The sequence below is a fragment of the Vanacampus margaritifer genome, chromosome 5 (genome assembly GCF_051991255.1).
Source record: "Vanacampus margaritifer isolate UIUO_Vmar chromosome 5, RoL_Vmar_1.0, whole genome shotgun sequence".
In the NCBI taxonomy this organism is placed as follows: domain Eukaryota; kingdom Metazoa; phylum Chordata; class Actinopteri; order Syngnathiformes; family Syngnathidae; genus Vanacampus; species Vanacampus margaritifer.
This window is the reverse complement of record NC_135436.1, coordinates 27,783,157-27,810,178: the sequence shown is the minus strand read 5'-3', so window position 1 is coordinate 27,810,178 and position 27,022 is coordinate 27,783,157. Positions and strand designations below refer to the sequence as shown.

At 41.7% G+C, this 27,022-nt stretch overlaps 3 protein-coding genes across 6 annotated transcripts; 2 read left to right on the top strand and 1 right to left on the bottom strand.

Moving 5' to 3' along the window:
* Nucleotides 1-22,011, bottom strand: cep126 (centrosomal protein 126). 4 transcript variants are annotated; one of them, XM_077565759.1, is made up of 11 exons: nt 18,311-22,011; nt 18,160-18,214; nt 15,160-15,211; nt 7,023-7,134; nt 6,741-6,850; nt 6,297-6,533; nt 4,917-5,082; nt 2,551-3,676; nt 1,795-1,916; nt 1,599-1,671; nt 1-1,532 (listed from the first exon to the last, which is right to left on the bottom strand). In XM_077565759.1, exons 5-11 carry the CDS (start codon nt 6,839-6,841, stop codon nt 1,300-1,302), a joined length of 2,058 nt encoding a protein of 685 aa, XP_077421885.1. In that variant the 5' UTR covers nt 6,842-6,850; nt 7,023-7,134; nt 15,160-15,211; nt 18,160-18,214; nt 18,311-22,011; the 3' UTR covers nt 1-1,299. The 4 variants fall into 4 exon arrangements, with proteins under 4 accessions (XP_077421885.1, XP_077421887.1, XP_077421884.1 ...); XM_077565761.1 differs by lacking the exons at nt 15,160-15,211; nt 18,160-18,214; nt 18,311-22,011 and adding an exon at nt 7,335-7,490 and having other exon boundaries at nt 1,599-1,656; XM_077565758.1 differs by lacking the exons at nt 15,160-15,211; nt 18,160-18,214; nt 18,311-22,011 and adding an exon at nt 7,335-7,486.
* Nucleotides 10,030-15,476, top strand: trpc6b (transient receptor potential cation channel, subfamily C, member 6b). The gene is made up of 11 exons (XM_077565098.1): nt 10,030-10,782; nt 11,284-11,448; nt 11,522-11,686; nt 11,904-12,120; nt 12,208-12,435; nt 12,731-12,995; nt 13,217-13,412; nt 13,654-13,863; nt 13,948-14,004; nt 15,179-15,254; nt 15,337-15,476. Exons 1-11 carry the CDS (start codon nt 10,051-10,053, stop codon nt 15,474-15,476), a joined length of 2,451 nt encoding a protein of 816 aa, XP_077421224.1. The 5' UTR covers nt 10,030-10,050.
* pgr (progesterone receptor) lies at nt 18,361-26,846 on the top strand. The gene is made up of 8 exons (XM_077565762.1): nt 18,361-19,234; nt 19,892-20,001; nt 21,701-21,817; nt 22,669-22,974; nt 24,148-24,292; nt 24,454-24,584; nt 26,085-26,242; nt 26,314-26,846. The coding sequence occupies exons 1-8, from the start codon at nt 18,441-18,443 to the stop codon at nt 26,467-26,469; spliced, it is 1,917 nt and encodes a 638-aa protein (XP_077421888.1). The 5' UTR covers nt 18,361-18,440; the 3' UTR covers nt 26,470-26,846.
* The last annotated feature ends 176 nt before the right edge of the window (nt 26,847-27,022 follow it).

Here is a 27,022-nt window from a genome sequence, read left to right as displayed (position 1 = left end):
TCTGTAACAATGCATTTATTAAAATAAAATAAAATTAAATGGTGTTAGATTTTTGGGCTCAAAGTTTGTGGTATAGTTATGCAATAAATAAAAGCAATTCTGATTATTTTTAGGGGTGCTTTCGTACTACTCAGCAGGCCACAGTCTTTATTCCCTACAAATAGGCAACAACTGCCGGTATTTATAGTTATAGATCATCCATTGTCCTTCATAGTCTTTTGGTATGTCTCTGTGCCGTCCGTCTGTTTGACCCAAGGCACTCCAACATTGAGCTGTATTCCAATGCACTTTTCCTGGTGGTCCATAGGAAATGTCCAATTTCCCAGTTTTCCACAATGTAGCATGTCAAAGCAAGATTGTCAGAGGTAGCTGGTGTCAAAGGTCAAAACACTAAATAAGGCTGGATTCACACAGTTAGGTTTCAAGTGACGCAATTCACATTTTTGCTCTCGAGTGAGTGACACAACTGGGATAAGCGTGATATGCAGACGAAATAGGAAATGGCGTAATCGTAAACAAAATTTAATAAATATCAATACTAATTTTGAGTCGTTTTTCTTAATGACTAATTTAATAAATCTTGGTTGGTCCAAAAGGAACTTGCATAATTATAATGTTTCAAAGAAATGTATTTGTCTTAATATTTTTTTTAGATTTACATTTTTCTTGTTTTGTACCAAAAAACAAATGATTGTCCTCATCGTGATTTCAATTATTCCCAAATTAATCGCGATTCCTATTTTCTTCGTAATGGAGCAGCCTCAGCTGTGTTCAGAATTAACCAATCACATTCAAACTCATGTCAACAGAAAGGCAGCACACCTGCCACCATTTGTCTCTGGTTAACCCCGAATAAAGGTCTAGTTCTGGTTCTAGTCTGACATTATTTTTGCTTTCTAAAAAAAAAAAAAGCCTAAGGCTTTTGTCCTAACACTGACTGCTGTTTGGAAGAGTTCATAATTCCTTCCACCATAACTGAAGCCCCAAGTAAAGTATGATGCAAGTGTGCATTTAATTGGAATCAGGCACTTGGACCTGCAGTGTAAATCCAGTAAATCCAATTTTCTTTTTTTTTTAGTGAGTGATGATCCTCATTGCTACTGAATGATGGCTAAACTTGCAAAGTTAGTGCGAAATTCAATGTAATTCTGCTTACTGTATGCTTGCCCAACTGGTTGTGCATGTTCTTTCATAAGGCACACTTGGTTCCAAGGTAGCGGAGCCCATTTCACCTGCAAGTGAAGCACTACATTCGGCGACCATGTTGGGCTGGCAGATTGACTTGTGTCCAGATGCTGGTCAATGCAAGCCACCTTTGCGAGACAGCTGGCCGTTGAGCCGGTCCAGGGACTGAAAGATTCTCTGCTCTTCCATGGAGATGGACGTCGGCGCCGGGTGTCGGCGCTGGTACTGCTGCTGGTAATGCAGCTGGTGTGGCTGCGAGGTGGTCGTGTGTGGTTTGCCAGCACGTTCCTCCGGGGGACCGTGAGCGTGCTTTTCCGTCAGACGGCGCTGGCTGGCAGTTTTGGCGCCTGTGACAGAAAACGTGATTAGGGCGACTCGCCAGTTTGGAGCGTGACTACTTGATGCCTACCAACCTTTGTTTGGGTGATCTGTGTAGTATCCTTTGGGAGATATTCCCACTTGATCTGCACCCTGGAGACATGTTATCTGTAAGGTTGACATGTTATAGTGAAAATCTTATTGACAGGCACTCAGTGGCCACAGCAGAAGAATCCATGCTGACCCATTTTAAATTGCCAATCAAAAAAAAAAAAAAATCCGCTCTCTTACCTTAAAGAATTCGGGAGGTTTCCTATTGGCTGCACCAGAAGGTCGTCGGTTCTGATCCGCACTGGATTTGTTTGCAGTCCGCCCACCCGTCAAAGCCTGACATCGGAGGGCCCCATCTTTGTCTGAGAAAATTGAGACAAATGACTTTTGATTGACACTGTCAGAGTAAAGTTAATTCGACAGCAGTAGTTTAAAAAGTGGGTCTAGAACTTCAGTGAGGTGCTCCTGTTTTGGTTACTGGTGACACAATCAAAATAAATACACCAAAAATGTTTATGGTGTGTTTTTAAGTCATAAAATCAATATTTTGAATTACAAACTTTATTATAAAATAAATGTAAAAAAACATAAAAAAATAATTTAATATATGTTCATAAAATAAATATATTTTTAAAATGTTTTATTTATTTATTTATAGCAACTTTGAAATATATATTTTAATATTTCATTCTTCATATATATATATATAAATAATTCGTGTATGTAAATAAAAAAATTACTTTTTTACTTTTTTCTTCATTTAATGAAGTAACTTTAATTTCTAAAATTTGTTTCAGTCATGGATTATGTTGACTTAACAAATGAACATGTAGAAGATTTTTTTATTAGTTTTTTTTTAATGACTAAACATTGTAGTCATTTAAGAAAAAACACTAAATATTATATAATACGGGAAAAAAATCTATAAACTTTGGAACATAACATAAGGATTAATAAAGCTTTTCTATTGGATGACATTACACTTTGCAGGTGTACCTAATGACGTGTCCGGCTGTTGTCCGGCGGTGCTGATGAATGCGTTGCGGACGTCCTGGCACAGCTGATAGATCTCATCGTCAGTGGGGGTGCGGTCTAACACTTTTTCCTTCGATGTCACTCTGCGTCCTCTGCCGCCGCCCCCCGGCGTCGGCGGATGACGGAAAGCAAGCGGACCTTTCCAGCTGCTGTCGGCCGTGGGCCGGCTAAACGAGGTCGGCAAGCGAGTATTGATGACGGCGCCGTCGCCCGTCATAAGTCTCTGCGTGTCCTCGGGAGGCGGAGGAGCGAGCTGATGGCTGACACGAGCCTGGTCGCCGACGTACGGGCCCCTGGTGGGACCCCAGTTCTTCAAGGCGGTCTGTAACTCCCCCCGGATCCTGGCCACCGGGACCGGGGATTGGGTGCTGAAGCCCGAGGAAACCAGACCCGCCCCGACCCTGGCCACGTAGTCCCCTTGAGGGATGTGAGGCCCCACCATGTCGGTGCTGACTTGAACTCCGACATCTACCCACGTCTGTAGGCCGTCTCTGGGTCGCGCCCCGTCGGATTCGCCCGCCTCCTCATCCAGCCAGCGCAGCTTCTTGGAGGCGTTCTTGAAGTCGGCAGCCTTGGATCTGGCTTTGGCCACTTCGATGCTGTCGCACACCAACAACTGAACGGGTTTGACGGCGTTGGCGTGAGCTCGCGGGGATTCAGCCGGTGTTTCACCGGGCATCGTTTTGAGGATACCTTTCGTGAATTGGACTCTGCAGGCTGCGGGCGATGACACCTTTGACCCGCTGGAATCTTGACTCAGGTGGCACTTTGGGCTTCCTGTATTGATGTGCTTCCACGCGCCCATGTCCGTGGAGAACTTGTTGAGGTTATTCACAGAAGCGCAGGTTTCCTTCTGGGTGGGTAGGTTGTAATTGAGGTCCGCGGGGAGCCTGTGGATGTGCGGCTTCACAGCGACCAAGGTGGGCCCGGGCACCGGCAACAGAGGTCGTAGGTCGTTGGGGCATTTGAGGTCTTGGACGGGCTTTTCCGAGTAGTGGAGGACGGTGCTCTTTGCGGGTTCCTCGTTCTCCAGACTGTCCTGACTGGACAGACTGTCAGACTTAGAGCAACGGGACACGTTGTCGTCCTGAAATGTCAATGGAAAATGTGATGTCATATTAAAACTAAAACTCAGTTTTACAAAGGTATTCTTAGTTCTCTTAGCTGGTTCCATAGTGAAGTCATTACATTTTGGTTAGAATCTAAAAACAAGCAGAGGCGTAGTTTCCCATTAGGCAAGGCAGGCAATTGCTTGGGGGGCCCTTAGCCAGCAGGGGGCCCCAAAGGGCCAACTGATTTGATTCAAACCGCGTATCCTTCACATTAGAAAGCAGCAAAGACAACTGACCGTCTCAAATTCCCTGAGTCAGGTGTTTTTTTTCTCTTTAAAAAAACCCCAGCAACAACCATGTGATTATTTTTTACTTTTTTGTAATTGATCATAAATAGTAGTAAAGCTTTTATTTAGGAAAAAAAACAAAGAAACTACCAGGCGATAAGGCACTCTTTTTTTCAAAACGACCATGTATATAGTAAGGCCTGTTTTTTTTAAACAACCATACCAACCAGGCGTTTCTTTTTTAAGCGACCATGTAAGGCGTGTTATACGCCCATGTATAGCTTTTTTAATTTTTTTTTTAAAGATGACCATGTATTTTAAGGTATCTTTAAAAAAAAAAGACCATGTATAGTAAGGCGTTAAAAAAAACAAAAACAATGAGGCGTCTTTTATTTTTTAAACGACCATGTATAGTAAGGCTTTTTTGTAAACGACCATGCGATTAGTCATTTTATTTTTTTATTTTGATTGTTTATTGAAGATGCATATGTAAAATTTTTAAATGACGTACTATGTATCCTACGAATGGCCGCAGAGGCACCCTATCCTTTCTTGCTTGGGGCCCCTGGGGAATGTTGCTACGCCACTGAACACAAAAATGTATCTCTATTGCACATTACCTATTGCACAAGCACACAAGAGGCTGCAGCGCTTTCAGTTGCCCATAGATGGCGACATTTATTCAGTCACTCCAGCTAAATTATATATATTTTTAATCTATCTCTCTATCTATATATATATATATATGTATATATATATATATATATATATATATATATATATATATATATATATATATATATATATATATATATATATATATATATATATATACTGTATATACATTTATTCAGTCACTCAAGCCTAATTGAAAAACAAACAAAAAAATTATCTAAAATTGGACTATTTAAAAAAAATGAAATTAGCAGTTTGAGCAGCCCGTGTTCAGGTTGTCGACACCACCTGCATCCTCATGAAGGGAACGTACCTGTCCACTGTGCTCCAGTTGCTTCTTTGGAAGCTCGTGCCACCTCCTCATACAAGGGCTCGGCTCCTGATGTCCCACATATGCCGACACAGCAACGGGAGTGTGGTGAAGGGGGGATTCTGACAAGGCAGCGACGGGTCTGGAAGTGGAGGTGCTGCCCGTTTGACTGAAGACACATAAAAATAAAAATAAAATAAAAAATACTATTGAGCAACCACAGGAACAAACTCAGTAGATGTTTAAAAAATATATATAAATATTTCTTCATTGTTTTGGATTTGCACATTACATACCTCATTCACTGCCATTGACGACTATAGACGTCATAAATTAATTTGAACTATTTCTTTTAGTTTTTACATTTTTTTTTCCACTTTTGTTAACAAGAGTATGAAAAGCTAGATTTTTGTGTGTACATTTAGAACAGATATAAAATTTGTGATTAATCGTGAGTTAACTAGTGAAGTCATGCGATTAATTACGATTAAAAAATGGTAATCGCCTGAGGCCCCTAATTTTTAATAATCTTTTCTTTAAAAAAATAAAATAATTGTAATATTCCCCCCCCCCAATTTTTAATAATCGTTTTTTTTTTAAAGAAAAAAATATATAAAAAATTAGGGGTGTCAGGCGATTACCATTTTTAATCGCATGACTTCACTAGTTTTATATCTGTTCTAATACAATTAAAAAAAAATCTAGGTTTTCATACTTTTGTTAACAAAAGTGGGGAAAATTTTAAACTAATAGAAATAGTTCAAATGAATTTTTGACGTCTATAGCCGTCAATGGCAGTGAATGAGATACTGGTGCATCAATAAATGTTACTATCATAGGATAAAAAACAATTGTACATGTACCATTAAACACAAGACCTACCTAATTTCTGTACTAAAAATTGTTACTCATGCATGTAACACTTTGAATTTGTGTTTTTTTGTTAGCTGCAGCTACTATCACCAAAATTAAAATTAACAGCCAATTAAATAAAAAAACATCTTGAAATATTTCACTCTGTGTGTACTGATTCTATAAAATATATGCATCTCACTTATTACTAATGGGGAAAAAAAAAGTTTTCTAAAATATTCAACTTTTTTTGCGATAGACCCGTTGAAGCTTCCTTAAAAAATATATTCTCGTATTTTTTATTTACGCTTTGAGAGTGTTTTCATTTTGTATTTGTGTGTTTGACTGTTTATCTCATTAAAAAAAGTGTATCAGTGACAGTGGCTCTCCTTTTTTCGTCCCTTTCGTCCCAGCGCAGCCAAAGCTCACAAATTTTGTGTCACAACACAAAAGAAAAAAAATAATCGACAAGTGACAACAAAACTTTATCGCGTTAAAAACTGGTACTGACTACTTGATCGACAGCGCTACCTGTTGATGTTAGACGCCAGCCTGGGGCCTCGAATTTGACTGAGCGCATCATCCAAATTTGGATAATCTTTGACCAAAGTGAGCCGCTCGCATTGGCTCGGCCTCTGAGAGGGAGGCACGTAAGCCCTCTGGAATTGCTCAGTGACATCTTGGATCTTCTGCCGGCGCTGCTGCAGGACTTCTTCGCGCCGCCGTTGCTCCTGTAGAATCCACAGTCTCTGTTTCTCCCTCAGATCCCTGATGCAGACATAAATAAGAAAGTGACTACATTGAATGTGCCATATAAGAGGGGTTATTTGTACATAAATAAGTAAATACGTAAATGCTGTAATAGAAAGAAAAGAATAAGGGACGAAAAAAGTTTAGCCTAAAAAGAGTTCATTTAAAAAAAAAAAATCCAGCTTTTGAAACTTTTAAATGGTTAAATTTGGGTGGATGCCATACCTGCATCTGCGGTTGGTCTCCTGCACACATTTGCGAGATCGCTGTCGGTTCACCTTCTGCTCCTCAACTAGAGCGGCTCTCTCCTGCTGGAGGCTCGACATCACTCATCTCTGTGTGGGGACAGCAAGCCTTAAGTCTTTCAAACATTTGAGAGCAGGAATAATGCTCTTGCTACCGCTCATGAATGTGACCAAACGTGCCATGTCAGCTAGCCACTTATTCATTAGCTTTGTAATAGTTGACGTGACGTCTTATGTTAAAAGAAAACAAACAAAAAACAACCTTGCAGTTGTGCAAGTTTTCCTTGTATGGCTGCATCCTTGCTGCAGAGCCTTGACGTTTATGATGTCACAGTGATGTCGAATGTAACCCTCGTGCTTGCATTGTGTTGAATCTGTCGATTAGAAAATAAGTTATGTTATATAAAATGGTGGCGAGCTAACACGTCAGGTTTAGCTTAGTTAGCTAACGATAATAATTTTTGTTAAAACGCCTACTATAAAGTTGTCACACTCTTCAAATATGACGTCAATGTTGTACGGTGACTAGTGTGTGACTTATTTAACTACTTTAGTTAAAAAAGCGAGCGCTCACCTGTCTCTATATGAACTTGCGGCCATCATTAGACAACTCAGGACGCACTTCCTTGGCAACGGTTGTTGTGCGCGTACCAAAACTGTCCAGCAGAGACCGCCAAATACACACGAAATTGATGTTTTTGGTTTTGTAAACCCGAACGGAAGCGGCATCTTATTAAATGGACACACGCTAAGAATATAACATGTACTATTACTCATTATAGTACAGTACATTGGGTTAGTACAATTCAGTTGTGAACTTTTTGCATTTCATCTTTTATAACAGTTTGTTTTCAGTGTTACGTCATTTTACAGGCCTTTAAATACTATTAAATATACTTTTTAGGAATAAAACCTCTGCCTTGTTTTTCCACAAACACTCGGGCCCAGTAGGCTACTTCGCTACTGTGTTTTAATCTTGGCCATGATGGTGGTGTGGCAGCTATAGCCAGTCAAGCTTAGAACTTTTTTTCTAAAGTGGTGTAAAAAGAACCATTGATTTCGAATATAAAGCAATAAAATATAATGATGAAATAATGCAGTGATCGATATCTTAATCCATAGTAAAGAAAAACAAACTATGAATCTCCTTATGGTATTGGAACACCCTCTCAATTCAAAAGAGATCCATAATTTGATTGCATGATCACTGGTAGGACAGAGGCTGCACAGCGCCATCCCTAGTGTGACCTCACACAAAATTAAATTTGGTCACCACAACCTCTTGGTCACTCAAGCAGGCAGGCAAACAAGAGGTTGACCGGATACCGACACAAGCTGCAGTATGTTATTTTATTTGACTTTACTGCAGTGAGACTGTCTGGAACGTGACAGACAGATGTCTTTCTTTGAGGTGAGTGGAAAAATTATGATTATTATGTCATTTTATTTACATCTCCACCAAAATGGGCTTGGTGATACTGTCCTGCATGCTTTTTATTTGTGATATTTAATTTAAGCAAGATTATTTGTCAATAGTACATCACATTTTCATCTGCCTCAAAACACCCCTTTGATGACTTAATTTGTACTAAAATTATTTGTACTATTGAAAGGAACATATTTTAGTGTGTTTAATCCTTGGATTTTAATTTTAATTTCTGTGGAGCGCAGCACTGCAAACTACAACCACCATAATGAACACATGTATAAATCAATACCTTTCTTAACAGTTGAACATTTTTGTTTGAATGTTGTACAGCTGTACCTAATTATGTGGCCCGTGACTACACATCCGCTCATCTCAATTCCGCGCGCGCTAATCCTTTCCAACAATGCTTACAATCGGATGAAAGGGGAAGTCTCGCTCAGTCATCGTAAGCTGCAGCAATTACCGGCTGCCGTGAGTGCATCGCTCAAATTCAATTAGTGACCGGAAAACCAGATTTACTTTTTTACGTTTGGTGATTCACTTTGAAACAATGTCCTCCGCCGAACACCATATGCTGATCTCGAGGGACTTTCTCACATGTAAACACACCAAATGCTGTGCTTACACAAAGCCTATAAAAAGCCTGGCAACATGCTGCGAGAGTGTCCTCCACGGGTTCGGCCTCCTTCAAGGCTGAACTTGAGGGTGTCAAGGAGGGCAGATGATGAGTCTGTGGGTGGTGTCCTTCGTGGGGAGAGAGTAATAAATCCGCTCCGCAGAGTTGTCACATCTCAGACGCTCTCTGCAGGATATGCGCGCAGTCGAGTTGATGAAAATAAATGAGCTTTCGAACGACTATCTAGAAAACCGGCACAGTGACGGCGTGGCTGTGAAACGCTCCCCTGATTCAGAATCAATAGAGAGAATGAACGTCGATCCATCCAGAGGTGGCAGCCCCACTGGTCTAAATATCGTATTCTGGTTAATATTGTGTTAGTGGAATACGACATAAGCAGCAAAATCCAGCCGTTTTTATCCATCTCAGGGGGCGGCCATTTTGTCATTTGCTGTCGACTGAAGATGACATCAGTGGCTGTGTCCAAATGTGCACCCTACTCCATATAGTGCCCTACTGAGGGGTCACGCCATTTTGTAGGGGTGTCCGAATGTCCAGGGAGCGAAAATGTAGGGCAGTCAAAATTACCCACAATGCACTCTGAAAAGTAGTGAACATCGATGTTCACTCAAGCGGGTTGATATAGACCACAATGCATTGCGAGTATGGAAAAAAACATGGCACAAGCGCGGGAATCAAAGCGATGCATTAAATATATACTACGGAAATAATTAATTTGTTTTTAGTTGAAACTATGTGAAACAAAGGAAATAAAGCGCAATTTTAAAACATTTTCATTTACAATAAATAGTCTGAGATTTAAGTCGTGAGCTGGCTGTCCGAATCGCCAAACAGAATGGACACGGCCAATGTTGATCAGGTCTCAGGTAACAACCAATCACAGCTCAGGCTTCAGAAAACAGCTGAGCTGTGAATGGTCGTTTCCTGAGCAACATTGATGTCATCTTCAGGCGACAGCAAGAGGCAAAATGGCCGCCCCCTGAGATGGATAAAAATGGCTGGCGTTTGCTTCATAACTCTTATTCCATAAATGTAATATTAATCAGAATGTCATGTTTAGACTAGTGAGGTCACATATAACATATTATCAAGAAATGTTTAAGGTTGACTTCCACTTTTTAAAAAAAAAGTCCTACAAATATATGTACCGTCACACCAAAAGAAATGGTTTAAAAGTCTCCCATATGTTCTCCTGTGTTCAGTGATGGCATAACAAATTGGCAGATGACAGCGAAACTCTCAAGATCGCCCTCATGGGGCGCTGTCCCCGTCTTCCGAGACCATCCCGTATCCAGCCTCTCCCTGACTGAGGAAGCTTTCTTAGAGGCTGTTATATGCGGCAATGTTCCTGAAGTGAGACGCTTGCTGGACGAACTGCCGGACATCAACGTCAACAGCGTCAAATTCACGGGCCAGAACGCTTTGCAGCTGGCTGTGGCCAACGAGCATTTGGAGATCACCAAGTTGCTCCTGGAGAGGAAAGAGCTGACCAGGATGGGAGACGCGTTGCTCTTAGCCATCCGTAAAGGTTACGTGCGCATTGCGGAGGCCATCTTGAGTCACCGGGCCTTTGCGGACGTTGAGAGGTTGACGTCCAGCCCCAGTCAGGTGGACATACATGGAGATCTTTTTGCATACGACGAGAACGGCAGCCTCTTCTCCAACGACATCACGCCCATCATCCTGGCTTCCCAATGTCACGACTACGAGATTGTGCACTTGCTTCTCGCCAGGGGGGCTCGTATCCAGCGGCCCCACGACTACTTCTGCTGGTGCAGCGCCTGCAGCCAAGAGCAGGCCGATGACTCCTTCAGACACTCCCAGTCACGCATTGACGCCTACAGAGGTCTCGCCAGTCCAGCCTACCTTTCGCTCTCCAATGAAGATCCCGTGATGGCAGCGCTGGAGCTGAGCCATGAGCTGGCAGTCTTGGCGAGCACCGAGATGGAGTTCAAGGTAAAAAATACAGTGCAGAGGATTTTTAAGAGGACAGTTGTTTTGTCTCGATAGAGAAGCGGTTTGGGGACTGGAGTATTTGATACCCTGCAGACCAAGCTTACTGATATAGATGTTTTTGAGCACCAGAAGCTGGTGGTTTTTAGGCTACCACAAGACTATGGATCATTCTTGTAGTCGACAATATCCCTTAAATTAGGACATGAATGGAGGGAATTAGGGTTCTGCGCCCTCAAGAATATGTGAGCAGCGCTCACTAGGTAATCTGGCATCTCCAACAACCAGTCCAACCTTCCAGTTGGTCTTAAATTAAGTTGCCCCATACAGTCCAATCCCCATGTCAAATCCACTAAAGGCCTGAGTCCCAGATCCCAGACAGCTTCAGGGTGTTTGAAATCTGTCCATTAGTTATGATCAAACTACTGAAGTTAGCTGACTATTACATTCTAATGTTCGACCAGTGCATCATGCTAACTTCCGCCTTGCATCCCTTTGCACCAGAACGACTACAAGAAACTGTCCATTCAGTGTAAAGACTTCATGGTGGGTCTCTTGGACTTATGCCAGAACACAGAGGAAGTTGAGGCCATCTTGCACGGTGACTCGCTCGAGAGCGGGCAAAACCTCGCCAGGTTAAAACTTGCCATCAAGTATGAAGTTAAGAAGGTGATTGTTTGACCAATGCACTGTCTTTATATATTCGAGCCCCTGTAGTGTTTACTCTTTGCCTGTTTGTCAGTTTGTGGCCCATCCCAATTGCCAGCAACGGCTACTCTCCATCTGGTATCAGAACGTTTCTGGACTACGTCAATGGACTATGGCAGTTAAGATTCTCCTGGTCCTTGGGGTCGCAGTTGGCTTGCCCGTTCTGGCACTCGTGTCCTGGATTGCACCATCCAGCAAGGTTGGCAATGAGACCATAGGTAGTGCCTTATCAGTGTCCTGAGGGTGGTACTGGTACCCTCATTGATTCAGTTTTTGTATCCGTCAAGACTATTACTACTTACAACTTGGAAACATTTACTGTATGTACAGTTTTTTGTAGCCGGAAAAGGTACCCCCATTTCTGTGTTCTATCTGAAACGATCTTGTTCCTGCCTGTTTCCCCCACATTCCATCAGCTAGGGAAGCTGATGTCCAGCCCTTTCCTGATGTTTGTGGCCCATGCCGCCTCCTTTGTGGCATTCCTATGCCTTCTGGTCCTGAACGCAGCTGACCGCTTCAACGGTCCGCCGCTGATGCCCAACATGACTTCCCACGATCGGCCCTCTCAGCTCTTCCGCATGAAGATCACACCCTTCACCTGGATGGAGATTCTCATCATGTCCTGGGTTCTAGGTTTTAGTTTTTCTCCTACTAACCGACCCACATGCCTATCTACCTCCTCGTCATAGTGAACAGTGTGAAGTTTTTCTGCGTCTACAGGGAAAATATGGGAAGAATGCAAAGATATTTGGTCCCAGGACATCAGAGAGTATATTGCAGAACCGTGGAACCTTCTGGACTTCAACATTTTGGCCATCTTCACCAGCTCGTTCATTGCACGGCTGATGGCGCTCTGGCACGTGTACGCCGCTCAGTGCTACGTGGACGAGCACCACGTAAACCTGTCCAGCACCTCCCTGCCATCGGACATTCAGTATTTTCAGCTCGGTAAGTCATAGATCTGAAGACTTCTTGTCAAGACCCTTGAAGAAGTTGGTTTTATGCTATCAGTTGTAACATTTCATAGATGTCAGCATTCTATTCGTAAGAATTCTCAATTCATCTTCTTCGGACATTTTTGGTTCTCTAAGGAACCTATTCCTTTAGAGAAGATTGGTCCTTCCCCAATTTATAAAACAGCAAATGGCACATCCTTAACACTAATGACTACTTTCCTTTTATATCCTATTGTGATTTGGCACCATTTATAGTCCGTTCTTTCTCTTCTATTCCCCACTTCCAGCCCGAGTCAAGTGGCTTCCGTCAGATCCGCAGCTCATTTCCGAGGGCCTGTACGCCATCGCGGTGGTGCTGAGCTTCTGCCGCATCGCCTACGTGCTGCCCGCCAACGAGAGCTTTGGCCCGCTCCAGATCTCACTCGGCAGGACGGTGAAGGACATCTTCAAGTTCCTGGTGATTTTCATCACCGTCTTTGTGGCGTTCATGGTGGGGATGTTCAACCTGTACTCGTACTACCTCGGGGCCAAGCACAACGACGCTTTCACCACGTGAGTTGTGGTTCACACTGCATTTGCACTGCAATTCCAATCGGATTCTTATCCTGTCGAACCATTCTTTTCTATAAGGGCACAGATCATAAGCTTTTGCTTCTCCGAATCTGTTGCATCGTCTTCGTTATGGCAGCTTGGTTCACATTCATCCATGTTGTAGCTGTTGCACGATACCAAAATATTTATAATTTGTTTCTTCCCACCACTCTTCATTACAGGTTGGAGGAAAGCTTCAAAACGCTCTTTTGGACCATCTTCGGCCTGTCGGAAGTGAAGTCGGTGGTAATCGATATCGACCACAAATTCATCGAGAACATCGGCTACATTCTGTACGGCGTCTACAACGTCATCATGGTGATCGTCTTGCTGAACATGCTCATCGCCATGTTCAATAGCTCCTTTCAAGAGATAGAGGTACGCTTTGTTGCCTGGATGTTCTCCACTTTCTCCGGCTTCCTTCCACATTCTAAAAGCACACATATTAGGGTCATTACCTGATTGGTGTGATTTTGAGTGTGAATGGTTGCTTGTCTATAATGTGTGTGATTAGCTAGCAACCAGTCCCGGGGGTGCAAAACGTGAATTGGGCCACGGCAGCTACGTGAACCACTACGCTTCCAACAGCCCTGAAGAAATAGTTTTGTGTGTTATTCAGGGTGACGCTGACGTGGAGTGGAAGTTTGCCCGAGCCAAATTGTGGTTCTCGTACTTCGAGCAAGGCGGCTCACTGCCCGTCCCCTTCAACCTGCTCCCAAGTCTCGGCCCGGTTGCTTCACTCATGCGTGGACTCAAAGGATGTTTTTGGGAGACAGTTCGAGGAGAAGTCAGAGAAAATATGCAGTGTGACCAAATGGAACGAAACAAGGTAGAGAACATGAGTCAATCTGAGTTTTCATTTTGTAAAAGTTGACTTGTCAGCCTCATGTTTCTTCTTCGTTTTGGGTTTTAGTTAAGCCAACAAGAAGACTCCAGAGTGGACGCATCTGCTTGCCCAACACGTTATCAAGTAACAATCTATCTTTTTACATACCTGGCTGTCTACCTCGTATAACAACTGCACAATCTCCGTAACCTCCTACCAACTACACCTAGCTTCCTAAACAACTACCTGAAGGAAACTTACCGACTGACCAACCTACCTACCTATTATACACAGCCATCATAATCTATTTGTCTACCTATCCACCTACTTCTATTGACTGACTGACCTTCCTACGTACTCCTACTAACTCCTTACCTACCTATCTACCTAACAACATCACATAGCTACCTACATCTATCTGCCTACCTCTAACTACCAACTACACCAACCTACTTACCCTTACTAACGATTCCTATTGTAAAGCTAGGTAGCTAGCTAGCGACTTACCAACAAAGATAGTTAGCTAACTATAAGTTCCTATCCCATACATCTATTGTAGCCTACCAACCAACGTCAACTACCTTCCTACCTACCTACCAATATACTTTCTTACCACAGCATTCTAGCTAGCTCTCTCTAAGTAACTAGCTAGCGACCTACCAACAAAGATAGTTCGCTAGCAAGCCACCTACCAACTATAACTTCCTACCCATACCAACTACACCTACCTAGCTACAGCTACTGTAGCCTACCAACCAACCAAGTAGCTAGCTAGTGACCTACCAACAAAGATAGTTAGCTAGCAAGCTACCTACCAACTATAACATCCTACCCATACCAACTACACCTACCTAGCTACATCTATTGTAGCCTACCAACCAACGTCACCTACCTACAACGTACTCCTTCCCAACTATTTAGCTACCAAATTACTTACTGAGCTCAACATTCTCAAGCCATATTCCGAAAAGTAAATCTGTATTTTTTGTTGCGTGTCAGGTAAGATGATAAAACTTGATCATATTTTGATACTTTTGTAGATCTCAAATTGCTACTACCAACAAGATATTTTACAGCCAGAAGCCTACTTGGATGTACAGTAGAGCCAGCAATGTTTTTACAACTCCCCCACTAGGTCAAGGAATTGAATCCGCTTGTGCATTGGAAACCATGACAAGAACTTAGAAGAGGCCATGAGGGATACGTTATGGTCACCTTCAACTCTTCATTTCAGTGATTTTGCCTCTAGCACGGCGACATATTGCTAAAGATAAGCATGTCATTTTAAAAATTACCCACCTCTATTTCCAATTTCCAGAAGATCATGAACCGCCTCGTCAAGAGACACATCCTGAAAGCGCAGCGAGACAAAGAAAACGACGAGGTGAATGAAGGTGATTTGGAGCGCGCACACACAAACATGCACACGCACACAATGTTCTCTGCATTTCTATCGCGAAACATCGTGTCCCGCAGGCGAACTGAACGAGATCAAGCGGGACATCTCCAGCCTCCGCTTCGAGTTGCTAGGGATGGGCAAGCGAGAAGTGAAGACCCTGGCTGAGCTCATCAGGCAGCTGAGTGAAGTGACACAAGGACATCATGAGTCTCATTAGTTTGTATGCAAGGATACACTCAAAGTCAAATTTTAGGGTACGCTAGTTCAATAAACTGTTCATACTGTATAAGACCAGTTTTGATTGACACTGTCAGATAATTTGTGGCTTGCAATGTTCTACTGCTCTGCTCTGATACTGAGAGCTGTCCCTAATGTTTTGACCCCCTCATATAAGGTAATTTCTAATTTGTTGCAAAATATTGTAGCTGATTTTATGTGAGGGGCAACACTTCTAAATTGTTAAATATGCTGAAATTACCTTTACTAATGTTATTATGACTAATTTATGGTATTCATGTGAGGACACCGATCATGCATAATAATTAGGAAACAGATCAATATCAATATGCAATGCGGTATTTATATAAACCACTGCCAGTGTAGGCATTTTCAAATGACCATTTCTACAACATTCCTAGAAAATCACAATTTCTCATCCCTGGTGACCAATTTTTAGAACAGGCTGTTGGCTACTTGTGGTCTATGGGGGCTACCTGCTGCATTATTTAAAACAACAACAACAAAAAACTTTATTTCATTAAATAATTGGTTCATTATAATTAAATTCATTAATAATGTTAGTCATAAAAATAATGAGAATAAATTATCCTTCATTATTATTTATTATATTTATTATTATTCCCGATAAACTATTTAAGACTATTTGTCTTCTTTTTTTTTTTTTTTATACAAGTATGGGCCTTTCAGCACAAAAGTTTTCCCTCCCTGGCCAACAACATGGAACTTGGTCAATGTCATAATCAACCACACGATGGCGGTGTCGGGCTCTCTTACTTTTGACACATAACCTCGTGTGTTTTTCACAATCGGATTGTTTTGCTCCATATAGGAGGTTAAAACAAGGATGTGGCTGTATAATGCATGCTTATCTTTTGGCAACATTTCTTCTTCAAGGATTCTTGTGCAACTGTCAGAGGACAATAAGACATTTTTTTTTATTCATATAGTGCAAATTCATAACAGATGACAATGAACGGCCATCATCCATCCAGCGATACAGAGAGACTGGAAGAGTCACAGAAAGGCAGACAAGTGGGCATTCTCCATACGTGATGTTTCTATAGGTTGATCCTGCAACTTCACCTCAAAGCCAAACAATTCTAACTTTTTGTGAGTTGTGTAAGTGTGTAGTTGCAAAAAAACAAACAAAGTGCGACTACACTCTCACAACAAAGTTAACGCCGCTAACTTGACTTTCCTGATCAGGTGTGTAATCTGGGCTGCCGCCGCAGCATATGAACAACATGTCACACTGATACAAAAAATGACAGTTGTTATCCTACAGTCACAATGTAATGTAGGCCACACAATGAGAAGCAACCCCCCCACCCCCCCTGCTCCTCGCACCCCCCCCACACACACACACACACACACACCACTGATAGCAACGTGGTTATGACGCAGGAGATAGCACCAAGGCCTACGTGTGCATCACCGCCAAAAGTAACAGCAGCATTCAAGAACATCACTCAGACATCAAACAAGCTACTTTTGGGAGGGGATGGAAAAAAAAAGTATTTCTTGTGATTGTTGCAGTACTTTGCATATCAACATGAGCAAAAACGGTATTGATTTGGGTCATTTTGGCAACGTTTGATCGTGACTTTTACAGTATCATACCCCCCCCCCCCCCCCTAAAAAAAGGGCAGATGTCAATATGGGATACATATTTCTACTTCAATTCACTAATGAAGTCATCCAAAGGGTTTTAACATTCCTGTAATGTCGCAGGTCAAATTGACCAGTTTGAAAAGTTTGGAATTTTATTTTTTGTTGTGATTTTTCAAAGTGTAGTAAGAGTACACATGGTACTTGGTAAGGCTTCAGACTGTACATAATGTTATTTGTCATATGTTATGTGGCACAAACCTTTTAAAAAAAAATCTATTATGTATTTGTTAAATACAGTTCAGTTGTATTTAACTTTTAAGTATGTTTGCTTTTAGGACTGTTATTTTCTATTTAAATTTATGTGCAATACCTTTCAATTGAATTATTACAGCATTTAGGGACAGTTCATACAGTGTATTTTTTCAAATTTTTTTTTTAATACTGCCTCACTTTTGATAGAGACTTTTGCCTTCTACGCTAGTATTATTTAATATTGTTCATTATAGTGATACTTGGAGAGCCAAGATTTTTTTTTAAGGCGGTATACGGTGCAAAAAAATAAATAAATAATTGAGAAGCACTGGAACATTTTACTGTCATTTTTAAAAGGGATAGTAAAAATATTGATTAACTATGTGAATTTTTAAATCGATATTGCATACAAAATATACCTATGCAACAGTGACACAAGGGGTTAAAAATTATACATTTTTAATTTAATGACTATTTTTTTTATTCACCTAAATTATATTGTACACTCGTTCTCCTTATATTTCATTATGTAAAACTAATTATATTTCTGGAAATCGTACAATATCATTACCCTAAACGCATAATTACTATTCACAGGCATATTTTTTTAACTCACTGTCACAATTGTAGTAAATGACACCAAGTATATTTTTGTTTGTGTAGAATAGATTATCAGTCATCCGGGTCATCGTAATCCACAATGCTCTTGTTATTTTTTCTTTTTATATAAAAACTTTCAGAACTGACTGGAGCAACTAAGCACTACAGCACAGCTCTGCATTGGTGTATATGCTTACCGGTAATTATGTAACAATCATCCCCGTGTCCTTAATTGGATCTCCACGCACTTTCCTAAAACGGAAAAGTTTGTCTTTAAAAGAGACGCCAAAAGACAGATTCTATGGGACATCGATTTTGGAAGACGGTTGCAAATAAAACGTTTTTAACCTGTTACTTGGAGATGATTGCCTAGCACGGCGGAGGTGGGTGGGGGCCGATCACAGCAGGAAACTCCCTTGAGCCCTCATCTCCTCACTCTCCGTCCTGCTCCGAGGCGCACAAGGACTCGCGTCTCGAGATGGAGAAAGTCCACGACGGGATGCTCGAATCCGTGGGTGACATCATGCACTTCAACGACATGAAGCTCCCGGCTGGCGGCAGCGGCAGTGGCGGCAGTGGCGGCGGCGGCGGCGGCGGCGACTACGCGGCCGCCGGCTTGCCGCCGAGTCAAAGCGACGGTTCGGTGTTCAGGGACTGCGCCAACCTGTTGGACGCTCCGCAAGAGGAGCAGCAGGAGCAGGAACAACAGGACGACACTCCGTACGAGCGTGGAAGTGACTTTTTAAAATGGCAGCACTTCGTCAAAGACAACACGGCGCAGGTCGGCTCCAGCATGTCGTCCAAGTTCATCAAGGACGAGCAAGAAGCGTCCGTCATCATGGAGGCGCCCTGCCCGGCCTTCCAGGCGCTCGACGGCTGCTCTCAAGGCGGCCGCAAGCAGCCCCACTACGGCTTCGGAGAGCCGGAGTGCGCGCGCTTCGCCCCGGCGGGTCCTCGGCCGGCGCAGGAGGCTTCGCCCAACTTCCTGGCGCACATCAACCCCGCGGAGCAGATGCCCCAGCAGAGCCAAGCGATGGCCGGGAAGTGCGCAGCCGCGCTCCACCTGGACGCCAGCGCGCCCTCGCCGGCTCACCTGGCCGTGTACAAGAGCGAGGTGGCCCGCTGGCAAGTGCCCGCCGTGGGGCCCGGGGTCGGGGAGGCGCAGTTCTGGTGTCAGCCGGCAGGGGTGACCGAGGACCCGTTTGGCTATAATGGGATGCACAGCCAGGCCGTGGCCCAGCGGAACCACACGCCTTTCAACGCCTTTGCCGGGTAAATTTGAACCCGAGTCCACACATACCGGGTGCGGGTGTCACTCTCATTTTTTATTGTGCCTACTACAGTTCCTCTCAGAAGCGCAATGATTGTGAAAATGACCGCATGGATGTCGACATGCTGCTGAATTGCTTAGCTTAATGCTAACAATGTGACATGACATAGAGAAGCTAACAAAGAGCATCAGTGTCGCTGTGTAACACATCTTAAACACATTTGAACACAAACACTAGTACAGAAATATGTAGAAAGACAATATAACAACACTCACAGGCATGTATTCTTTATCCTCTCCTGTCCTCTCTGTGACAACTAATATAATAATACTGAGGAGTTGTGACTGTCTCCATAAATTATATGGCATCCAAGTAGCCAAGTACAATAGTATAGAGTGCTGTTTTCCTTAATAAAAACATTTTTTTGCCCAGTGGCTGGAACAGATTAATGGCATTTCCATTTATTTCAATAGGGGAAAGCCGATTTGAGATGAATGTTTTGGGTTACAAGTATGCTCAAAAAACAAATTAAATATGTATCTCAAGGTAGCATCTCGTGTGACGCCAGTCCTAGATTTTTTCCCCGCCACGCATCGTTTAGTATAATTGACATTTGTCATTTTGAGCTAAGTTGAACGTGTGTTTTTCAATTCCGCAGTATGCCTCCTCAGAGGTCCTGCGTGATCTGCGGCGACGAGGCCTCCGGGTGCCACTACGGCGTTCTAACCTGCGGCAGCTGCAAGGTGTTTTTTAAAAGAGCAGTGGAAGGTGAGGACTTGGGACACACGGAACTGTTCACCATCATTTTTCATTGGATGGAAGCTTTGAATGTTTGCGAGTACGTTTATGAATGGGCAGCTAACGAAATCCTCTTTCTTCTGGGGAGGAGATTGATAATGAATGGAGACTCAATGAGGTGAGATCAATTATCTGATCCATTTATAGTTGATTAGAATGCTATTTTTTCCAAAAGGGATGAGAGAATCTCTCACAAGATTGGAAAGTAGCCTTACTTCACTAATCTCTCAACACCAAGTTTAACCAAAGCTGCGGCCCTCGTTGACACGCTCAAATACAATTCTCAAACATGGCCATTCATATTTCATAATATTTCATATTTCGCATGCAGTTTCAAAAGTGAATTTTAACTGTGATACAGAGAACACCATCACAAAATAAAGCTAGCAATACTAAGCTAGCATTAGCACTGTAAAGAAGCCGCTAGCCATGGCTGCTACATTGACAACATGACTTATTTGAATTAATAGAGTGTTACTATAACACTAGATGTATCCCTTTAAAGTTTGTTTTTTATAATGTTCACTAATTAATAATCAAACAGATGCTAATCATACCTGCTCAGCAGAAATGTTGCTAATTCCGTTGCTTAGGACTCCTCTCAGCTAAGATCTTCGTTATGCTTCTGTTAGCTAATTAGCTCTAACTTTTTTTCCCCCAGAGAGGTAAATGTTCTCCTGACTCATTCCACACAATGACTCGATTACTACGACCCTCTCGGAAAAAAAGTGCACAAGCAAATTTGGAAGGTGTTTTGTTTGTCTGTTTTGTGGAAATTTTGTCGTGACCGGCAACGGGCCACTTTGCGCTTCCTGTGAATCGCGTGAGAACTACAAATGAAATTCTGTGCCGGAAAATATTTACTAGCTTGTGGCATAATGGTTAAGGTCGTCACCCCAAAAGTGCAGAGTCGCGGGTTGGAATAAAATTTTGCTTTTAGTACAATTTCTATGCGCTGACAGTTATGGCTAGCAGGTAATAGCCTACTTCGGTGGCAAAACAAAACGAAAACATAGCGAAAAACACATAAGGTGGTGAAGCGAGTTTTTTGTATTTTTACAGCATTTAGCCGCTTCAAGTAACTTTGTGACAATTTTTTGTGTCTGACTGTAAAACAGACAAATATTCTGCCTGTAATTGAGGATCATTTCTGCTGTAAGTGTTAAGGGACCAAAATAGAGGTTATTTTTATTCCATTATTTTTAAATGAATTGTCTAATTAATCGGTTATTTGAATTTTGTCTTCAGCATCCACATGGAACATGGAAAAACAGAATGTAAAAACAAAAGAAAAATACTGTGACGTTCGGGGAGTTTAGACCAAACATTCATGTCCATTAAGCCCCCAAAAAGCATCTGCTAACCTTCTTTGGTAAGCGCTCGAGGTGGTTGGCGCCACTATCTGGGGCTTTTTAGATTTGTTTTCCTTTTTATTACACCGCAGCGGATACTCGAGAGCCACCGTGTCTCATCATGGCCGTGTCACTCCGTCCTTACAGCCTTGCCACTATCTCATTTTCTCCTTCAGAGCTCTTCACGGAACACTCACGAGTCCTTCGACACATTTCCCCCCCCTCGTGCTTGTTACGCTCCCCTCTTGCATTTCAAAATAAAAAAGAAGAGCATTTTAAATGACGTTTGCTGCTTGTTGTGCCGTCTCGTCCTAAAGGTCATCACAGCTACCTGTGCGCCGGGCGGAACGATTGCATCGTGGACAAGATTCGGAGGAAAAACTGCCCGGCGTGTCGTCTGCGCAAGTGCTATCAAGCGGGAATGATGCTCGGGGGTAATTTGCGTAATTTAAACAAACAGCGCAGCAACACATGTAGACAGTTATACAGAGGAGAATTGGAGGAGCCAGTGAAGAGGGAAAAAGCATTCTGATTTTTTGACTTTAAAGTGAGAATTCTCACTTTAATCCCAGAATTGACTTTAGAGAATTCTGGCTTTAATCTCAGATTTCTGAATTTAAAGTAAGAATTCTGACTTTATTCTCAGATATCTGAATTGAATTTAAAGTAAGAATTCTGACTTTATTCCCAGAATTCCGACTTTAAAGTGAGAATTCTGACTTTCTCAGAATTCTGAATTTAAAGTAAAAATTCAGACTTTATTCTCATAGTTCTGACTTTAAAGTCAGAATTTTCACTTTAAAGTCAAAATTCTGAGAATAAAGTGAGAATTCTGACTTTCTCAGAATTCCGACTTTAATGTGAGAATTCTCACTTTATTCTCAGAATTCCCACTTAAAAATGAGAATTCTGACTTTATTCTCAGAATTCTGAATTTAAAGTCAAATTCAGACTTTATTCTCATAGTTCTGACTTTAAAGTCAGAATTTTCACTTTAAAGTCAAAATTCTGTGAATAAAGTGAGAATTCTGACTTTAAAATCAGAATGCTGAGAATAAAGTTAGAATCCTGCCAACATTTTTTCTCCCCTTCACTGGCCCTAATCCTCTTTCGTACAGATAGTATAATACAGTAAATTAAAAATGAATTAAATATTGACGTGTGATGCTTTTTTTTTTTTATGCTCCGCTAGCAAATTCATGGACGTATTTGGCGCCGAAGAGCAAACAATGACGTTGATTTGCAACACGGCTCCTTAACCAAACCTTTTGCTCCGCCTTCTCAGGCAGGAAATTGAAGCGTTTCGGCGCCCTCAAGGCGCTGGGCTTGTCGCCCTCGGTCATGTTCCCGTCGCACTTGTCCGTGTCGGGTGACGGCCAGGCCCTGGGCGCCATGGCGGGCATGCCGGGCATCCAGGAGCTACAGTTCTCCCAGCAGATCGCCGCCATCCTGGAGAACATCGAACCTGAGGTGGTGTTTTCGGGCTACGACAGCGCGCAGGCCGACGTCCCCCACGTGCTGCTCAACAGCCTCAACAGGCTGTGCGAGAAGCAGCTGCTGTGGATCGTCAAGTGGTCCAAGTCTTTGCCAGGTAATCTTACTCTGCCCAGCGTTGCCGTGGAGACCCGAAAGAAGCGATTTGTTTTAGGTCTCGGCATGAAACACTGAGAAAAAAAAAAGAAGAAGAGGACTAATGGGCAGTTATTTGAGATGTGATCATGGTTTTGATTTGGGCTTCTTGCGATATAAAAACATTATAATTGAAAAAAACGATTAATGTGTTAAATGGCTGCCCTCCGTGAGCGAGCTTTAACTCGCAAAACAAGAATTACTGTACAGATTCACAGACATGCATAACTTTAGAAACATTTGCTAGTGCTAATGTTTTTAGTCAATGTAAAACCCTATTGACATGCTAATTGGAAATTAGCATCGACTACCTGTAGTGATATTTCTAATAACAAATATTCACACACAAACACTTACAGTCACAGTAACACATACTCAAAGGCATCAATTATTTCTAATCAGCAAAAAAATAGTTAAATCAATCAAGTTCATGTAAATGTGTATCTCCACACGTGCGGCACCACAGTGCCCCCAAGAGGTCAAGGCATGCACAGCAGGAACAGTATTTATTTTTTTATTTTGCTATTTTACTTTGATAGATACTGATTAATTTTCTCTTGGTTCTTTCAAACGGACGAACGGACGAGTTATATTGTCCACGGAAAACAAAATGGCCTCATCATGCTGCACGCAGTGATGAACGTGTCCTCAAACCGTCTTTTTCATGACGTATCCTCAAGATCAAATTTTGATGTCATGCTTCACCCACATAAAAAAAAAAAACGCTTTGCTTAGGCAAATTCCCAAGTAGGCGTCCGCCACAAAATGGCTGCTTGCAAATTCCTGTTCCATTTGTGCATGTGTACCTGAGAATTTTTTTCAGCCTGTAACTTATGATAGACAAGTTTCACCCTATTTCATGTTCATCGGTCAATCTGGTGTTTTTTTTTTTAATGTTCTAGGGGGCGCTACTGCGTAAGAGATTTCATATATATATATATATATATATATATATATACTCCGAATGTTGACAGAAGACGGCATTGAAAACTGGATGATCACTTCGAGGATTTGCCATTAAAATCGATTATTTAACAGATTTTACTCTTGTATTGGACTAAACATGACGATTACAATCTATATATTTATACCAATTCCAATATCACTGCTTCAAAATGTGATTTCCTTTGCTAAGGCTTTCGTAATCTTCACATCACCGACCAGATGACTCTCATCCAGTACTCGTGGATGAACCTGATGGTGTTTTCTCTCGGTTGGCGCTCCTTTCAGAACGTCACCAGGGAATATTTGTACTTTGCGCCTGACCTCGTTCTAAGCCTGTAAGTATGAATGAATACATAGAACGGGCAACAGATGACTTTTTTTGTTTAACTTCTGTTTTTATAGGGTCTCCAAAAAACAAGTACTCAGTGTTTAACTGGCCATTACTGTCTACTGTGCATATATATGTATTTTTTTTAATATATTTTTTCCTCCTTAGGGAACAAATGAGGAGATCCCCCATTTACGACCTGTGCTTGGCCATCCAGTTCATCCCGCAGGAGTTTGCCAACCTTCAAGTGACCCGCGAGGAGTTCCTGTGCATGAAGGCCATCATTTTACTTAACACAGGTAAAATTGAAATAAATAAATTAATAAATAAAAAATGAATAAAGAAAGAAAGAGAGAGAGAGAGATTTGTAAAAACGAGGACAAAGTAGTAAAATTAAGAATGAGTAACTTAATGAGGAAAATCACCTGCTAGTAGAAAAGGAAAGTTTGACAATTTCTAAAACAAGTAAGCATAGATTATCATCTGCTCAATGGTCCATTTGCAAAGCTAAACTGATTTTAAAAATAATAATAATAAAAACAGAACAATTATGTCGTAATTTAAAAATCATTTAACGTTACAACCCTTTAAAACTTATTTAATGCCATTGACAGCTATACTGTAGACGTCAAAAATTCATTTGAACTATTTCTATTAGTTTAACATTTTTTCCTACTTTTGTTAACAAGAGTATGAAAACCTAGATTTTTTTTGTGCATTTAGAACAGATATAAAATTTGTGATTAATTGTGAGTTAACTAGTGAAGTCATGTGATTAATTACGATTCCAAATTTTAATCGCCGCTAATTTTTAACAATCTTTTCTTTTCTTTTTTTTTTTAATTTTTTTTTCTTTTTAATATATATTTTTTCTTTTAAAGAAAAGATTATTAAAAATTAGGGGCATCCGGCAATTCCAATTTTTAATCATAATTAATCGCATGACTTCACTAGTTAACTCACGATTAATCACAAATTTTACAATCTTTTCTTTTCTTTTTTAAATTTTTTTCTTTTTAATATATATTTTTTCTTTTAAAGAAAAGATCATTAAAAATTAGGGGCGTCCGGCAATTACAATTTTTAATCATAATTAATCGCATGACTTCACTAGTTAACTCACGATTAATCACAAATTTTATATCTGCTGTAATACAATAATAAAAAAAAAATCTAGGTTTTCATACTCTTGTTAACAAAAGTAGGAAAAAATTTTAAACTAATAGAAATAGTTCAAATGCATTTTTGACGGGAATTTCTTCAAACAATTTAAACGCTCTAGCATTTTCTAAGCCCTTAAATGGAACACAGGCAAACGGTCAAACGAAGAAAATGTAAAATATCAGTGACATTACTAAAAAATGAATGAAATCGAGCAGAGGTGGCAAATCCAGGTCCAGAAAGTAAAAACCCTGTCACAGTTTGGCTTTAGCCATCGATGCTAGCTAGCTAGCTAGCTAGCAGGTACGACGAGCAGCATGGGAGCTAGCTAGGGAGCTAGCTAGCTATTACTTGAGGCTTAAGTCAAACTGTGGCAGGGTTTGGATTTGTCACCTCTGAAAACGAGAAGAAAACTGGTCAGGGGTGCTGCCGAGAGGCTAAAAGAAACATTGATGGGAGCTGCCGAAATTTATGGCAAGTACAACAATCTACCATTCTTCTTTATGCATTTGGACTTCAGTATGTTGGAGGGCGCCAACACGGAATCCTTATCTTACATCGAAAAACATTCTTGAACTCTCCCCAATGTGGGAAAATTCTGGTCCAATGAAAATTGTCGTGTGTGTTGTGCCCCTCAGTGCCTCTGGAAGGTCTGAAAAGCCAAGGCGCGTTCGAGGAGATGCGCCAGAATTACATCCGCGAGCTGACCAAGGCCATCCACGGGAAGGAGAAGGGCGTGGTCGCCAGCTCGCAGCGCTTCTACCACCTCACCAAGCTCATGGACGCCATGCACGAAGTACACGCCCCGCCGCTCGACTCGGCACGGGTCCCATAATGGGAAATGTGAAAAAGTTGTCTGCCCAACAGATAGTGAAGAAGGTCAACCTGTTCTGCCTGAGCACCTTCATCCAGGCCGACGCCATGAAGGTGGAGTTTCCCGAGATGATGACGGAGGTGATCGCCTCGCAGCTGCCCAAGGTCCTGGCGGGAATGGTGAGGCCGCTGCTCTTCCACCCCAAGTGACCGCACCTTCACCCCCATTGGCTTTTTCTTCTTCTTCGAGTCAATCTTGTGCCAAAAGCGCCTCGAGTGCCCCGCCTTCCTTTCTACTCTTTACTGTGTAGGATCAATCAAAACAATCAATCAATAAAACCACACTCAAAAAGAAGATCGGGTTTGACTGACGTACCTTTTTGCGACTATTTTTATGGTTGACTTGTGTAAACTCAAGCAAAGTCATTAACTCATTCACCCGCAGCCATTTTCACTGAAGCAACACCCTTCGCTCCCGGCTGTTTGACTGGATTTTGACGGGTTTTGCAAGACCCACAGAATATTGTGTTCTATTGTTATAAAAACATGGAAGCTACCAAAAGAAAGATTAGACTCTCTTCTTTCATCAGAAAAAAAAGTATATTTCTATCCGTTTCCGTTTTGCAGCAATTAGGATTAGACTATAGCTAACTTTCATCATTATTCACAAATCTGTTTAGCACTGTGGGTAAATCAGCCTGTTTGCAACATGACCCTGGTTGATCTCTTATACTCTGTATAAAAGTATATTTTTTTAATCGTT

Excerpts from the sequence above, each read along its gene's own strand:
- cep126 (XM_077565759.1), bottom strand. The coding sequence starts at position 6,841 with ATGTCGAGCCTCCAGCAGGAGAGAGCCGCTCTAGTTGAGGAGCAGAAG. Across the intron at positions 1,672-1,794 it reads AACCTCCCGAATTCTTTAAG|ATAACATGTCTCCAGGGTGC; the intron begins GTAAGAGAGCGG and ends TCAACCTTACAG. Across the intron at positions 1,533-1,598 it reads CACAGATCACCCAAACAAAG|GCGCCAAAACTGCCAGCCAG; the intron begins GTTGGTAGGCAT and ends TTTCTGTCACAG.
- trpc6b (XM_077565098.1), top strand. The coding sequence starts at position 10,051 with ATGACAGCGAAACTCTCAAGATCGCCCTCATGGGGCGCTGTCCCCGTC. Across the intron at positions 12,121-12,207 it reads CATCATGTCCTGGGTTCTAG|GGAAAATATGGGAAGAATGC; the intron begins GTTTTAGTTTTT and ends CTGCGTCTACAG. Across the intron at positions 14,005-15,178 it reads CTTGCCCAACACGTTATCAA|AAGATCATGAACCGCCTCGT; the intron begins GTAACAATCTAT and ends TCCAATTTCCAG.
- pgr (XM_077565762.1), top strand. The coding sequence starts at position 18,441 with ATGGAGAAAGTCCACGACGGGATGCTCGAATCCGTGGGTGACATCATG. Across the intron at positions 19,235-19,891 it reads CCTTTCAACGCCTTTGCCGG|TATGCCTCCTCAGAGGTCCT; the intron begins GTAAATTTGAAC and ends TCAATTCCGCAG. Across the intron at positions 22,975-24,147 it reads GTGGTCCAAGTCTTTGCCAG|GCTTTCGTAATCTTCACATC; the intron begins GTAATCTTACTC and ends TCCTTTGCTAAG.